This window comes from Diceros bicornis, chromosome 4 (genome assembly GCF_020826845.1).
Source record: "Diceros bicornis minor isolate mBicDic1 chromosome 4, mDicBic1.mat.cur, whole genome shotgun sequence".
NCBI classification, from domain to species: domain Eukaryota; kingdom Metazoa; phylum Chordata; class Mammalia; order Perissodactyla; family Rhinocerotidae; genus Diceros; species Diceros bicornis.
Genome location: NC_080743.1, coordinates 1,430,155 through 1,447,875, shown reverse-complemented (window position 1 = coordinate 1,447,875; position 17,721 = coordinate 1,430,155). Strand labels below are relative to the sequence as shown.

Genomic DNA, 17,721 nt, shown 5'->3' with positions numbered 1-17,721 from the left:
GTGAATTTTTCTGTCTAATACAGTATGGCTTTTGACCGTGCTGAAATTCACCAGCCGTATCTGTTGCTATATTGAATGGATATTTATAGTCCATATCTTAATCTTTCTGTAGTATTTGGCATTCCCTTCTCTTAAAATACTTTCTTTCCTTGACTTCTAGTATAAAACACTCTTCTATTTCCTTTGATTCCTCTTCCTTTCCTTCTTCCTTAAATCTTGATATCCCCAAGATTATATCCGTGGTCCTTTCCTCTTTTCGTTCACCCACCCCTCTGGCTCCTCGCTCCATCTTTACATATGTTAAGGTCCCAAACTGAATCTGTCATCTTTTCCTTCATTCGTTTCCTCCCTTGTCTTAGAGAATGGCACCTGTTCTACCCAGTTTCTTAGGCAGAGACTTTGGAGTCGTTCTTGGCTTCTCTTTTTCCCTCTTTCCCCACATGTAGTCTGGTTGCTTCTGCCTTCTTAATGTTTCCCAGTTTTGTTCACTTTTCTCTGCCCAGTAGTTGATAGCTTGAGTTTCTGCAAAGCCTTCTAGTTTATTTCTCTACTTTGTCTGGTGCCCCATTCCAATATAGATGGGGCACCACTGCCCTCTGCATAAGATCTGATATCTGTGTAATAATAGATGCATAAACAGGATCTCTGGACTGTTGACCATCTCCCCCAACTCCCCGAAAATGTCCTAATTGTGAGTGCAATGCAAAAAACGTAGGATTGTAAGCAGGAGACGGACATGATCAGATCTGACTTTAAAATAACTCCAGCTACCTCTCTATTTCTTTACTCCGCTTTGCAGCAAAACTCCTCAAAAGAGTTGTCTAATACTTCCTTTCTTAAATTTTTTTCCTTCCAGTCTTGAACCCACTCTATTCTGTCTTGCTCTCACCATGTCACCAGAATTGGCCTTGCTGAGGTCACTAATGATCTCCTCCTGGTTAAATTTATTGGTAAATGCTCAGCCATTATCTTATGTGACCCGTCATTCACATAAGCACAGTTGATCCCTCTGATCTCCTTAACACACCATCTTCACTTGACTTCCAAGATACCATGCTCTTTGGGTTTTACTTCTTCTCACTGTTAGTCTCCTTTCTGGTTCTTCTCTTCTTCTTTTTTTTTTTTTTTTGTGAGGAGATCAGCCCTGAGCTAACATCCATGCCAATCCTCCTCTTTTTGTTGAGGAAGACTGACCCTGGGCTAACATCTGTGCCTGTCTTCCTCCACTTTATATGGGACGCCGCCACAGCCGGGCCTGACAAGCAGTGCATCGGTGCGCACCCGGGATCCGAACCCGGGCCGCCAGCAGTGGAGTGCGCGCACTTAACCACTACGCCAGGGAGCCGGCCCCTGGTTCTTCTCTTCTTGATCTCTTCATATTAGAGCATCGCAGGGCCCAGTCGTTGAGTCTCTTCTTTTGTCTGTCTACACTCACATGGCAATCTCTGGCTTTAAATACTTCCTATATGCTTCTAACTCCCTGATTTATATCTGCAGCCCAGACTTCTCTCCCTAACTCCAGACTTGTAAATCCAGCTGTCTTTTGGATAACTCCACTTGGATGTCTGATAAACCTCTCAAACTCACATGTCCCAAACTGAAATCCTGATCATCCTTCCCAGGTCTGGTCCATCCTCAGCCTTCCCCACCTCACTTAATGGTAGTTCATCCCTCTAGTAACTTAGGATGAAATCTTTAGCATTATTCTTACTCCTTTCTTTCTTTTTTTTTTTTTTTTAAAGATTTTATTTATTTATTTTTTACCCCCAAAGCCCCAGTAGGTAGTTGTATGTCATAGCTGCACATCCTTCCAGTTGCTGTATGTGGGACGCGGCCCCAGCATAGCCGGAGAAGCGGTGCGCACCCGGGATCCGAACCGGGCTGCCAGCAGCAGAGCGCGTGCACTTAACCGCTAAGCCACGGGGCCGGCCCGACTCCTTTCTTTTTTTATACCCTAAATCTAATACATCAGGAACTCCAGTTGGCTGTACTTCAGAATATATCCAGAATCTGATCATTTCTCACTGTTCCTTTGCTGTTACTCCAGGTCAAGCCACTATTAATTCTCACCTGGATTACTGTGCAATAGCCTTCAAACTCCTTTGTCTCTGTGGTGGTTTGAATTTATTCAGCAAAGTTATCCCTCTCAGTCCCTGCTAACTGGGCAGTGTACTTCCCACTCTATTGATTTGGGGTTTGACCATGTGGTTTGATTTGGCGTATGTTAATGTTAGCAGGGATGAAACAAGCAGAGACTTAAATGTGCTTGTGGGTCTTAGCTCTCGTCTTGTACTGTGGTGATGTGTCCTGGTAAGAATTTGCCCCAAGTAGCTGCTGCACCTTCAGCCTGGGCCCTGGAAAAACTGAGGTGGAACTGATTTGAACTGAATCCACAGCCTGGGTTCAAACTCAGCCACACTGCTGCCTGAAGCAGCGTCATTGGCTGAACCCAGCATAGATGAGCTTAACCACAGCCGATCACAGTCTATGAGTATGAGAATAATTGCTTGTTGTTGGAAGCCACTGAGTTCTGGGGTGGTTTGTTGTACAACGTTACTGTGACAGTAGCTCACAAATACTCTTGTACAGTCTGTTTTCAGCACAGCAGCTAGAGGATTATTTTAAAATCTAACTCAGATCATATCACACCTCTACTTAAAGTCCTGCAGTAGCTTCCCATAGCTCTGAGAGTCAAAGCCAGGGTCTTTACAGTGGTGTTCAAGTCCTACTGTTCTTCCTTCTCTCCCTCCACTCCTGCCACACTGGCCTCCTTAATAGACCTCAATCCTGTCAGGTGTGCTGCCTCTGCAACAGCAGTTCCTTTTGCCTGGGACGCTCCTCCCTCAGAGGCGTGGCGTGGCTGCCTCCCTCCCTCCCTCAGGTCTTTGCTCAAATGTCACCTCCTCAAGGAGGTCACCCTATCCCCCCATTTCAGTGGACCACGTCTGAACACCCGGCATTCTGGAGTCCCTAAACCTCTGCTTCACTTCATTTTTTCATAGCGTTTATGACTTTCTAACATGATATGTGATTCACTTTTTAAATATGTTTTATGTTTATTGCTTGCTGCCGCTAGATTGCAGGCTCTTTAGGGCCACATTCATTAATGTATCCCAATAGCCTGGAATAGTGCCTGGCACGCAGGAGCCACCTGAAAAGCATTAATTGAATGAATGAATGGGTGAATGAACCAATTAACAAACATAATAATTAACGGTGTTGTTTCATAAAATGTTTACATGTTGGAAATGTATGAGTGTGACGCTCAGGTTCTAATTTTGTGCAGAAATGGCTATTCATACAAAGTGGCAGTTGCACTGTCTCTTTTTCTTGGCTGGTTGGGAGCAGATCGATTTTACCTTGGATACCCTGCCTTGGGTGAGTACATTTCGTTATAAAAAAGTCCTGGTGAAACCGCTGTTGTAGGTAAAGCACCTATTCTTATAGATTAAGTCTCTGCATACTGTGAATAGTTACAGTTATATGTAACTGGAGTTGAGTAGCCAGTGTTCTTCTGTGAGTATGGAGCCAGCAGGTAGCTCTGTAGCTCAGCTTGGGTAAGAAATGCGGACTTTTCTTGTATTTTCATCTTTAGGAAAACACACTCGAGATAGTGTAGGCACTGACTTAGGACAGTAGACTTGAGCTGTCCTTGCTGGTGCTGGGCACACAGTGAACATTCAATAAATGTTCGACAAATAGATGCATATCTCTCCCTGTCCCTCCAAAAAACATTTGCCTTCTCCCTGAACCTCTGTCAGTGTTGCCTTGGGAATAGAAATTACTTCTTTCAGGGGAAGTTGGGATTGGAACTATGGCCACCAGCGTGAGCCGGTGCGGAGCCTGACTTGCATTCCCGTAGCATCCCTCCTCTCCCTCCTCCCAGCTGTAGTCTGCACATCTACCATGGTTACTAATGCTGATGAGGACTGTTGACATTCAACGATAGCTTGTGTTTAAACAAGACTTTCACGTGCCTGCCCTTATTTAAGCCTTACAACTCTCTGAGTTTACCACCCTCTTTAAATCTTCTTTAACAGGTAGAGAAATTGTCACCAGAGAGGTTAAGGGATTTACTGACTCTAGAGGCCTTGCTTTATTCTGTGACATATTTGTTGTTATCATCCTTGTTTTATGGATACAGAAATTGTCACAGATTAAGAGATTTACCCAAGGACACTCAGCTAGTGACCTGAATTTGAACCCAAATTTTCTGGCTCAAGAGATCATGCTTTATTTACTATAGTATTCTGCTTCTGTATTAGCCCTTCACTGAGCAAATTTAAAGTTTCTGAATGCTCTGCTTTCCAGCTAGCAAAGCTAATCTTATTCTTTCCATGTTGCTACCCACCAGAGATCAAAGAGGAATCTTTACTGTGGGGCTGGTGGGAAGTATGTTTCTGACAGCCTTACCTGGTACTCAGTGTTGTAAGGTCATAAATAGAAGTCAAAGTTTAAAATTAAATACATGAATTTATGCAGTTAATAAACATTTATTCAACGTTTACTACCTGTTAAGTAAGTAATTAAGTGCTCTGAAAATAATATTGAAGATCACAGTTCATACTAGTTAAAAAGAAAATAAATATGTTGGTGGGACAATTTATGATATTACAGAACCATGACAGTTCTACGAGAGCGCACAAGACGGACTGATGTAGTCGGCCTTGGGTGTGAGGGAGGACTTCTTAGATGAGGTGACATTTGAACTAGGTTCTGAAGGATGAACAGATTACGGAGATTTAGGGTGTTACGGGGAACAGCACATGTGAAGGCACAGGGTGTGAAAGAGCATGTGTGCGTGTTGAGAGCATGGTGGATCATTTAGTGTACATGTAGGGAGAACAATGGTAGGAGATGGAAAGTGACTGCAGAGCCAGCCTGCAGTCAGATTGGAAAAGGCTTTGTGTATTCCTGTGGAGTTTGGACTTTACCCTTCAAACATCCGAAGGCATAAAAGTTTTTAAGCAGAGGGGTGTCATGGTCAGATTTGTATTTCAGGACGATGATACTGGAAGAATGTGGGAAATGGCTTAGAACAGAGACCGGCTGGTGGCAGAGTAAGCTGCAGGGAGCTGGATGCAGTGGTCCTGGCCTGAGGTTGGTGTAACTGCACTCTGATGCCAGTTGTTAGGGCAGCCATGCCTTTCCATAACATGGCTGAAAACGATATACTGTGCACAGAAGGCCTCTGGGTTGCCAGAATAAAAATCATTTAGTCTAACTCTCTTTTGGAAGGAAGGGGGCGGGGGGGAGGACTAGGTTTATAGTGAGAAAGTAAAATGACATGATGATGGTTGGACTACGTCCAAAGCCGCCTTCCTTAGTCCTTCCATTTTCCTATATGTTCTCTTTAAGATGAAAGAATCATAGATGTTTTTTGGAAAGATATCTAACTTTTAGAAAGTTTTTAAAAGGTTAGGAGGAAAGGAGAAACGCTATTTTTTAGAACAGTTTATTCTATGATGATTTGGAGTAGTAAATATATTTTAAATATTTGGCTTAATGAGTGACTTTTAGCTTCTTTTGTGGTGTGTGTCGGAGGAGCTGTCATGTCATATAGTGTAAGTTAATGTTTTTGACTTACTGAAACACATAATATGTTGGTATGTATGTTGTGAATTTTTTCTCATGTGAAATAAAACTCTAGGTGATAAGCTCTGTATGAAGCTCTGGTTAGTGGCTCTGGTTAGTGAACGTTAGTTTCCTGCCAGGAGCTGCCTTTCTCTGGCCGCTGCTGCTCCCGTCTCTTATTGGCTTCCTCAAAGAGAACCTTTCTGCTTGGGGCTGAGATTCCATAAACGTGCAGATGTAATTTTAACATTTGACTTGATGCTTCAGCATAAAGGTTTTTTTTTAATCTTTAAATGACTTTATTATCACAACCACCTTTGGATGTTCGTTAATTCAACGAGTGTTTTGACCCTTGGCTTCGAACACAACTGTTTGAAGATTGTTAAGTCTGTCACTTCTTGTTCATCTGCTTTACACCTTCTGAGTTTTTGTTGCTATTGTCTTATCTTCCATTCTCTTTATTCTATTGGGTTTGTGACTTTAAAAATTGCTTTACCATCTTTTAGTGCGGTCTTGGAGTGAGAGGAGCTAAGTAGGCATGGCACATTCTTTAACTGAAAATCCTCTTATCTCTTTAAGCATTCAAATAGTTTTATCCGTATCATACTTGCATTTAGGCTATCTTAATGTTAAGGATTTTGATGTTTTATCAACTAATCTAATCTAATATATAAAATTAACAATGTAAATTTTAAAAGTTTAAATGTTTTTGCTTTAATTTTTACTAAGAATCTGAGATTAGGGAATTTTCATATTTTCAACTAAAATAATTACTGCCATTTAAGAAAAATTCTTAACTGGATAATACAATGTTGACTGGTATGAAAATGGTTATAGATACAATCTAAAATTCTGTTTTTTTATAATCTTATTTTGTCTTTCTTCGTGGTTATGAAAAGCAGTGGTAGTATTTATAGATAGCTTTTTAAAATACTTCCTTAATACCGTTTATGATCATTGGAATTTTCCAAGATCAAGAACAGAATAAATAAATCATGCAGATATGAAATTTGCTCTTTTTAGGTAATTTACTGTTGAAAGTGATACTTCATTATATAAATTTTACTTCAGGTTTAAACAAGAGAAATTTGTTGGGGAGGGTGAGATTGAATAAAATTTGATAATTTCTAAAAATTCCTTTAACAAAATTTTTCTTTCTAGCAAATTCCTTTTTTAGCTCACGACTGTGACTTTATGTATGGCTTTATTTTCTTTAGTTGATTTATTCCTCAATATACCAGTGCTGCTTTAACTGGAAGCCTTTTTTCACCACAAAGCCTTATTTTTCTAATAATATTCTGTCTTTTTATGTTTAACTGTGTTAACATCTGTGATTTTTTTAAATATGCAATAACTAGCGTATTTTGTTTTGCCCATCTGTAGCATTAAAAGATGATGGATCCTCAAAGATAATAGCTCTTTTGGAGCACTTAACTGGAGAGATACTCTTTTCGTAGTGGTATTCCTTTTAAAATGTAAATATTTTCTTATTATGAGAATAGTAAAGTGTTGTATGTTTTTAAGCCCAAATCTTTAAAATCTTTGATTATATTATTCCTTTTTTTTTTTTTTAAGTTTGAAGTTACCAATTTGTTCTAGTATATAATATCCCCAGACGGTAGGACAAATAAAGGGATTTGTAGATTAAGCTTTTCTAAGGTTTGAAAGCTCTCCCTTGTAGGTACAGACACAGAATAGTGATAACTACCGAATCGTAGAATATGTGGGTGTGGCAGACAGTGAGTTCAGTGTGAGATCATCTGTGTTCTCTAGAGCAGTTATGCAGACAGGAGAGTATTTGCAGGACTCAACCTGTAATAAAACAAAAAAATACCACAAATTAATCGTTCTTTTTATTTTATACCCAAAGAAACCCTTTTGTTGAATTTGTTTTTATTTATTTTTTATAATTTTATTTATTTATTTTTGTCCCCAAAGCCCCAGTAGATAGTTGTATGTCATAGCTGCACATCCTTCTAGTTGCTGTATGTGGGATGCGGCCACAGCATGGCCGGAGAAGCGGTGCGTCGGTGCGCGCCTGGGATCGAACCCGCGCCGCCAGCAGCAGAGCGCGTGCACTTAACCGCTAAGCCACGGGGCCAGCCCTGAATTTGTGTTTTTAAAGTGTAAAGTTTGTTACTAGAGTATAAATAAAGTACCCTCAAAACATGACCTTTATTAATGACACCTGGCAGCATAATCTTTTTGAGAGAATATATCTGCAGTAGTAATGGTTCAGGATAAAAATGGATCCTTCTTGATTACAAATACTTTCATTTGGAATTTTAAAACAGTTTTTAAAATCTAAATCTGATATTCCTTTTCACAATAAGAAGTTAGTAAATAGGGTCTGTACAAAAAGATCTAACATTTTTTTGATTGGAAAAGAAGTCAGTCTGCTTGTGGTACTTCACAAATACCTCATCTTTTAAAAAACTGGTATTGATGCTCAAAATAATGAAATCTATAAGAGTAATGGTTTGTATTGGTTTTAATAAATGTTGTTTAGAATGTATGCTACCTTGTGTTGTTCAAGTTGATCAGTGTTTGTTTACAAATATGGTAATTTTCTGTTGATATAGTTTGTTCCTTCAGTAGTCGCATTGACTAGGCATGGGAGTGACGCAGCCCTGACTTCAGGTTGCTCACGGAAGGGTGGGGAAGACAGACAAAGAAATGTGTAATAAATCATGCCGTGGGGTATGTGCTATGCTGAAAGTGAAGGGCAGCGTGCAGGGGAGAATCTAGGAATGGCATTAGAGAAGACTTTCCAGAAGTTTTGAAAGGCTCTTAGGGTTGGCTAGATGATTGGGAACAGAGGAGGAGGCAAGGCAGAGCACAGCGTAGCACTTAGAAATCCAGAGATCGATGGGGAGGCGTGCGAGCTCGGCACAAGGCAGGTGGTTTGTTTGGCTGTAACCAAGGCAGGAGGAATCTGCGAGAGAAGAGACTAGGTTAGATGGTGCTGCTGTCAAGAATGTGGATTTATGCTGTCTGAATTTCTCAGTTATAATAATAATGGTAGTAGTAGAAATAGTGGTAACACAAGTAGCAGCTGGGCTAGCGTTTATCGAATGCTTACCATGTGCCATGTACTGTTCTAAGTTTTTAGTTTGTCTCTTTATCTCTTCTAATCCTTAGTGTTCTTCCTATCTTATTTTCATAAAGTATTTTTAGATTTGAAAAGCTAAAACAAGTTTAAGATAGCAGTATTAGTAGTTGTTATTAGTAAAGTCATCCTTCGTCTTAAATTTGTTGAAATAGATGGACCATAGTTAACATCACAGGTTTAAAGTGAGAGTCACTCTAAACAGACAGTCACCACTTTCTGTCACTATAGATTGGTTGGCAGATCCCTTAAATGCTTAAATGTCATCTTGGATCTGTTCTATGGTTTCTTTAAATGTGTTCCTCCAGGAGTAGATAACATTTACCAAAATTCCAAACACACATATCGTTCCCTTATCTAATATTTTATCTGAACAGGAACCTCTCATGTTCATTTTTCTGAAGCACTCTTAAGGAGGGGTTCATCAGGAGAATATCTGGATTTTAATGCACTCATTATCTTTTTCTGTTTTGAATGTTATCACATTACTTTGCCAGTGAGTATACTTCTGTATCATTGTTTTAAACGGCTGCATATGGGCCAGCTCCGTGGCTTTAGCAGTTAAGTGCGCGCGCTCCACTACTGGTGGCCAGGGTTCGGATCCCAGACGTGTACCAATGCACCGCTTCTCCAGCCATGCTGAGGCCGCATCCCACATACAGCAACTAGTGCAACTATGACATACAACTGTCTACTGGGGCTTTGGGGAAAGAAAAAAAAAAAGGCTGCATAGTGTTCTCTTTTACTGTTAGTTGCACCTTAATTTTTTGAGACAATTCCTCTCTGTTAGACATTTAGATTGTTTCTAGTTTTTTGATAGTCATACAACAAATATTTATCAAACTCAAACTGTCAGGTACTGTTCTGACTTGAACAAGACAGATAAGGACCCTGCCTTTAGGAATTTACATGGCAGAGGAAGACGGAGAGTGAGTGAACAGACCAACGGATGAGGCTGTGACAGATTTCTAGTGAGCACCATGGAGGAAATGAATGGGTGAGACGTGGTGGAGCGCTTGGGCTGTGGGTGAGCAGCATGCTGCTTTGGATAGGCAGGTTAGGAAGACTTTTCGGCAGAAGTTGCCTGAGAGAGGAGAATATCTTTGGAAGGAGGCATGACAAGGGCAAAGGCTCTGACATGAGTACGTTTTCTTCGTAGAGTAGCAGTTAATTAAAGACAAACTTTTGTTGGACCATTCTTAATATTCTTTTTATAAACAAATTGAAGGAAGGGAAACTCAGTGATATTTCCAGATTTACCCTAAAATGCTATGTGAAGAGGGATACGTTTCAGAAATACAATGGGTGAGTGAATGGATATAATATACCAAGTGAGTGAATCAAGTTCCGTGGGCAACTATAATAAAATGCAACTAGTGAAAAAAATAATTAAAGGAATTGTTATATAAGATAATGGATAGAAAATTAGGGGTCTTAGGGAAACAGAAAAGCTGAGAAAATTTATCCATTTATTCAACAAATATTGAGCATCTACCATGTGCCAGGCCGGGTGGTAAGGACTAAGAACATAGGAGAAAACAGCACAGATAAAAGACCCTCCCCTAATGGGGCTTCCATGAGACAGATGGTAAACAAATAGAAATATTAGGGAGATAATAAGTGTTTTGAAGAAAACTAAAGGCATAATTTTACATAGTCTCTATATTTTGATTGTTTTTAAATTATTTCCAACATATGTTATCCCAGTACTTACATTATTCTGCTAGATGTCTAATACTTATTAGTGTTAAAAAAAAATCATCTAGTGTACCACATATTTCAGTCTTATTTGTGTATTTCCAAATTGTATGCAGGAGGTGACCTCATCCCCTCTTGCAATTTTAGCTGGCATCTATTTGTAGTTGATACTTAGAACTACCTTTTCACAAAGAGTCTTGTTTCATACCATTTTTATATCTCAGATGGGATGTCTGGAAAGCAACTCAAGTTTAAATATAGAAGAGAGATTCCTCATCCCCCCACCCCCAACCCACCTCTCCTGATTTTATCGTCACGTTTGTGTTATATCCTTGTACATGTCCTAGACTCCCTGCTTTATTCTTATCTGTTATAGTACCTTAGCTCTAAGGTTGGCAAGGACAGAGATATATATAGTGCACGGAATTGTTGATTTTGACTATAGAGCTAATAAACAGGAGATGCTTAGGAAGAAAAGTATAGGATAAATTCAAGATAATTGGGTTACTAATAAAATTTTGTAATTTAACTATAAGATCAATGTTTTTTCCTGATTATTTTTTTATGTGCCTTGACAGTCTTTATTTATTTGAACTTTCTATTGTAAATGTATACTAAAATTGGGATCACGTAATGTATTAAGTCTAAGTAAATAAGGATTTTAGGACTAAAAGATGCTCTATAACTATGGTGTACTGAAATTTAAAGATTTATTTCCTTAGGCCTTTTCTCTTAAGAAATTCTGTAAGAATACATTGAGTTTTTATTTCAGTTCATAATATTTATTTATTAAGTGAATTATTAAATTTTTTGGTGACTTTTCTATATAGAGAGTCCTTTAAACTTTTCTCATATTTTCAGATAAAGATTTGTTTTTTTAAAGTGTTAATTTTATATTCTTGATATAAAGAGTTTGTAGTATATATAATAGTTTATTGGGAAATGGAAAAGTTTGTTAATATTTATAAGACTTTCCAGATTGCAAATGACTTTACCTTCTTTTCTAGGTTTGTTGAAGTTTTGCACTGTGGGCTTTTGTGGAATTGGGAGCCTAATTGATTTCATTCTTATTGCAATGCAGGTAAGTTAGTTTCAGTCTAGAAGATGAGCTACTTTTACATTAAAATTTGAGTTCTGTGATCTCCTGGTATATTTTATTTTATTTTATTTTTTTTGTGAGGAAGATCAGCCCTGAGCTAACATCCATGCTAATCCTCCTCTTATTTTGCTGAGGAAGACGAGCACTGAGCTAACATCTATTGCCAATCCTCCTCCTTTTTTTTCCCCAAAGTTCCAGTAGATAGTTGTATGTTATAGTTGTACATCCTTCTAGTTGCTGTATGTGGGATGCGGCCTCAACATGGCCAGAGAAGCGGTGCGTCAGTGCACGCCCGGGATCCGAACCTGGGCCACCAGTAGCAGAGCGAGAGCACTTAACCGCTAAGCCATGGGGCTGGCCCTCCTGGTATATTTTAAACCTATTAGAAAGTAGTTAGAAATGCTTTTTCAGTTTTTCTTCACGTGCTGGATCTAAGCGATCACGACCGTTTCCAAGTAGCATTTCTCAACCTGCGCTTGACCAAGTAGTCGTTCTAAAAAGCATAAGAACGTCGTTTAAAAAAAGGGATTCTATGCTCCAATATGATTTGTAAATGTGAGTTTAACTGATTTAGAGATTTCTTCACTAGATCACTTCTTAGAATCTTTATAATTTGTATTATGAATCTCTAAGAGTGATTCTCAAATTTGTTGTTTCTTTTCCTGATAGTCACAGCCATACTGTCAATTTGACTCTAGTAGAATATTGGTAGGAATCTGATATTTACATATGAACATATGGAGGCAGAAACAAGATTTTCTTTTGCACTGGACAGCACTCGATACTGGTATTCTCTTGGTTGCAAATTGAAATCCAGCTAGCTTAAGCCAAAAAGAAAAAAGGAATGTCTGCGCTTGTGGCAAATCTAGGAGTGGGGCTGGGCTCGGGCAGGACAGATCCATGTAATCCAGGAATGTGTTCCGGACCCGCCTGCAATCACCTTGCTTTCTCCTGCTGCAGTGGTGTTAGGCAGGTGTAGTGTGTGAGTCTGCCTGATGTCTTCTATTAAATTGTACTCCACTGGTTGTGGTTAACTCCTGAGGATTCTCAAATTAGAGAAAGAGATGAATTTATCACAACAAATGTGACAAAGCAGCATTTCGGTAAACATTTATGGAGCACCCAGTGTCTTCAGCAAGTGGGTCAATATGTATTTAGATCATCACCAGTTTTGCTCTTCTTTTTCGTACAGTATTTCCACTCCTCAATTCTGTCTGCTTGATGTTATCCTTATGCTTCAAAAGAAAGTCAAAATCTAGGAGATTTTTGGTAGCGTACTGTGAGGAGGGTACCATACTGTGAGGAGGAGGCAGCATATGGACCAATAAGATACCAGAATTAAACAAGGAAAATATTTGGTTTTTAAAGTTGGAATTTTCCTGTCTTTATTCATAAACATATGCCTAACCGAATATCCTGCCTTCTTTGATTGTGGGACAGGCAAGCAGGCATGAAGAGGCTGAGGCACTTGTGCACATATGCTTGGAAATGGGTTTCTCATTTTAAATGAGAATCCACAGAATTAATGTATTATTGGAATTCTTTAAGATATCCAGAATTTAATGTCTTTGAAACCCAACCATTGAGTTAATATTTTCACACGAGTTTCTTTCTTTGGTGATATTGCTTTGTAGCTTTATTTATATCCAATGATAGAGTTTATTTGATTCAGCCACTGCTTTCTGGTGTGTGTATGCCTGAACTTTAAGAAAATAGTTCTTTTCTTAAAGATCTGGAGTTGAACTATCACATTAAGAAATTATTGAGGTAGAATTAGAGTGTTTGAATTCTGCAGTAAATTTCCCTAAATAAGACATTTTAATAGGCATGGCCACTTTAGACTGCTTTCAGATTGGGGGAAAATAAATCAGTTTTCAAATGTAGCCAAATAAGACATGTAGCCTCATTCTACATGTCATTTAATATACTTAACATGTAATGTTGACTACATTAGTTTTAGAGAATTATTTTTTCAGCAAAGCAAGTTTTTACTATAAATATCAATAAGCTATGTTAATATTTTTGTCCCAAATATATTTTTTCCAATTTCTCATAGACCTTTTACATTTTGTCCATCATCTTTTTATTTATTCTTCTTTCCTCCCTCATTCTCTCCAGCCTCAATTTCTTTTTCTTTTTGCCATTAAATATTGTTCCCCAGTGAAAAGCAATGTTTTTCTATTGGGCTGTGATCCCAGAAACATATTGTGCATGAACTCAAGACCTATAAAAACATACTTTGCTTCACAGTGTTTGTAACAAAAATCCAGGAAAATCCTCTTTAAAAAAGAAGTCTAGTTATTTCATCTTTTTGCCAAAACAATATAAAGTATAATGCACATATTGCTTTACATGTTGCTATATTTACTGAAAATACTTTTATGAGTTTATCTATTTGTTAATAAACTTTTGAAGTTTCTATTTTTTTGTCCTTAAAAATATGCAGATGGCACTTTGTGAATGGTATGAAACAGTATGTAGAATTAATTCAGGTCTTTTGTGCATTCAACAAAAATCTAAATCAGTGGTACGTGTGTAGTACACAGTCTTTCAATTATAGGTAACTATTTTGTATAACTACTATATATATAGTTATTCATAAGGCAGTTCTGAAGATTTTAAAACACTCATTCCTTTGTGCTTGATATTTTTATAAGCATCATGAAGGATAGTTTAGACAATTTAAGTTTTTTTATCAGAAAAAAATATGAGAATTTTTTAATTTCATTTAAACCTCTTTTCTCACTTACACAAGACACACCAGACAATCTCAATCACAGCAGACAATCTGGACTTTTTTTTTTTTTTTGTGAGGAAGATCAGCCCTGAGCTAACATCCATGCTAATCTTCTTCTTTTTGCTGAGGAAGACCAGCTCTGAGCTAATATCTATTGCCAATCCTCCTCCTTTTTTTCCCCAAAGCCCCAGTAGATAGTTGTATGTCATAGCTGCACATCCTTCTAGTTGCTGTATGTGGGACGCGGCCTCAGCGTGGCCGGAGAAGCGGTTCGTCGGTGCGCGCCCGGGATCCGAACCTGGGCCGCCAGGAGCGGAGCGCACGCACTTAACCTCTAAGCCACAGGCTGGCCCATGACATTTTTAATTATACCAAAACTACTGATGTGTATTCCACCAAACAAAAAGAAAAGAAAATTTCTTCTGTTAAGTGGAGACAAGACAACCCTAAATCAGAAATAGGAAGACAGATAGAGGGAAAATGGGATGTGAGTTGGAATGTAGCAAGTTGTTAGAAGGAAGTATGTTGGGGTTCTTTGTGACAGTTTTAAAAAGTTCTGTGCATCATGGAAGAAATTACTTTCATTTTCATTCCTGTTAACATCACAGAGTAGATATCCTTAAAGGACTAATAATTATATAAGCAGCAGAAGTTCACAAAAGCAGCATAATTTCTAATACATTTATGAATTTTGTAAATAAATTTATCAGATTTATAAAATATCTCATTAGTTTGGCATTTAATATGTATAACTCATTTTAGCACTGCTAAAATTATATAAAAGTATATAGGATTATATACTGCTTTTATATTGTTTTTTAACTTTTACACACCAGGTTTGACTTTTCACGCATAAATTTCTTGAGGAAAAAAAGACTTTTATTAATTCCCTGTAGCACTAGTAGTATGCTAAACATAGAGTATGCCTTCAGAAATTTTTGCTGATTTGAACTGAATGCAGTAAACTTTGTGAAAACTGTGGCTTTGTGCCAATTACAGGGAACATGAGAAGCTAAAAATGGTCATTTCTAAAAAGTGATTGCTTTTCTTGGGGACCTTAAAGTTCTAAATTTCATAGTGTCACTTGAGAGGTATTGAATAAAAATAAAATTTGGTATGACAAACTGTAAATAGTAGGTTTTATGCCATCAATGAAAATGGGTTTAGTGAGCACCAATTAAGTATAATAAGTTGGGGTCCTTGCCGTAAAGGAATTTACAATCTATTCCAAGAGTGGTCTGATAATAAGATTTCACTTATCAGAAATAAAATCTTTCCTTGGGAACTGCAGGTTTAAAATAAAAATGAGTTATCTTGATTTAATCTTGTTTAAATTCTTTGAATTTTACTAAAACTTTTAAAAGCCTCCTGTTTTCACTTTAGAGCATAAATAAGGCTCTCGTTCAGGGTTCACTTCTGTGTGAGCCAGTTTGTTTTGTCAGAGACATAGCCCCCACCCCTGCCCATGACATCCACGCTGTTGATGACAAGAGGACTAAACCTGTGATTGCCCTAAATCTGTTACCAGTCCTGGGGGGGTTGGTCGGAGTCCTTGATAGTTCCCTAGAGGTGGGACAGCAATGTATAAAACCAGTGGATATTTTATAGACATCGGGTCTTTCAAATAGCTCTCTGCTTTATTTATTTAACACTGGTGTGATTTGTTGGGGAAATAAACTGGAAAACTGAAGAGACTGATAATTTGTGTAGCCTCTGCCCTGTCATGTGACCTTAATTACGTGGATTTCACTTAGTTCACGTATCCTGGGGGCAGATTTTTATTTAGTGAATGAAAGGAATGTTCAAAAAACTGAGAGTATCTTAAACTGCTTCTGAGACTAATCTCAAAGCTGTGTTTTCCTCAGGAGATATAATGGTGAATCTTACTCATTCCTTGAGGAATGATGTTTCTCTTGTTCCTTTAGCATTAATACTAACCAGTCTTCAAATCAGCTGGAGTCGGGGGTTCTGGAGGCATGACTCCGGCACTGTGTAGGAATTTTGAGGCTTAACTGAAATGTGACTAATCAGATGGGTTTAGTGGCCTCATCTGAAAATTAACCACACACACAGAAGTCAGCTATGGGCACAAAAATGGAATTTGACTTCTAAGAGAATACAAATTTACTTCTTTGGGGGAATTGGGTTGGACACAGGTTGCATCATTATCCTCTAATTGCAGACAGCTGAGTCATTTCATGTTTTCACCAGGTTAATAGGTCTTTAGGAGGTGATTTGATCTGCCAGTGCTAATATTTGCATTCTTTATTTGGAGAAACTCAGAAGCGGGTTATACAGGAAAAAGCCTCATTGATAGAGTTGCATAAAGTGTTCTCATTTCTTTCTTTTCACTCCTTAATTCATTCAACATTTTAAATTTAAAATTGATAAAATATTTGAGTTACCTAAGCAGTATGACTTCAAGGACACTGCAAAGCCCTTAAATGAGGGATCATATCTGTTGCTCAAGTTTAGGTGTTAAAGTACTTGTTGGTAACCACATTTTTTTTCTTTTAATTAATTTACTTTTATTAGAATGCTTCTTAAATATATACAAACAAAAATATATTTTCTACTAGCAAAATCAGAAGTTTATAAATTACACACAAAACTGTAACATCAATAAAGTTCAAATAAAGTAAAGCTCTTTTTTGTGTGGTAAAATATATATATAAAATTTGCCATTTTATTTATTTATTTATTTTTAATTTTTTGTGTGTGTGTGAGGAAGATCAGCCCTGAGCTAACATCCAATGCCAGTCCTCCTCTTTTTTTGCCGAGGAACATTGGCCCTGGGCTAACATCTGTGTCCATCTTCCTCTACCTTTTTATATGGGACACCGCCACAGCATGGCTTGACAAGCGGCTTGTCGGTGCGCGCCAGGGATCTGAACCCACGAACCCTCTGGCCGATGAAGCGGCGTGCGAGCACTTAACCGCTACGCCACTGGGCCGGCCCCTAAAATTTGCCATTTTAAACCTTTTTCGATATATAGTTCAGTAGTATTAATTACATTCAGAATGTTGTGCAACCATCACCACTATTTCCAAAACTTTTTCATCACCCCAAACAGAAACTCTGTGCCCATTAAGCAGTAACTCCCCGTTCCCGCCTCCCCCCAGTCTTTAGTAACCTCTAATCTACTTTCTATCTCTATCTAGATATTTCCTATAAGAGGAATCATACAGTATTTGTCCTTTTATGTCTGGCTTATTTTACTTCCTGTATTTTCAAGGTTCATTGGTATTGTGGCGTGTATCAGAGCTTCATTCCTTTTTATGGCTGAGTAATATTCTATTTTATGTATAGACCACATTTTGTTCACCTCTGCATCTGTTGATGGGCACTTGGGTTGTTTCTACGTTTTGGCTATTGTGAATAATGCTGCTATGAATATTTGTGTACAAGAATCTGTTGAAGTCCTTGTTTAATTCTTTTGGGTATATACCAAGGAGAAGATTTATATATAAAGCTAATTGAAGAGAATATCTTCATGACCTTAG

At 38.1% G+C, this 17,721-nt stretch overlaps 1 protein-coding gene across 1 annotated transcript in view; it reads left to right on the top strand.

The window, feature by feature from the left end:
- Nucleotides 1–17,721, top strand: part of TM2D1 (TM2 domain containing 1) — a 46,642-nt gene that overhangs the window by 13,900 nt on the left and 15,021 nt on the right. Inside the window, exons 4-5 of the mRNA XM_058538170.1 lie at nt 3,287–3,378; nt 11,389–11,462. Coding sequence (XP_058394153.1) covers nt 3,287–3,378; nt 11,389–11,462 — 166 coding nt within the window. The remainder of the gene's footprint in view (nt 1–3,286; nt 3,379–11,388; nt 11,463–17,721) is intronic.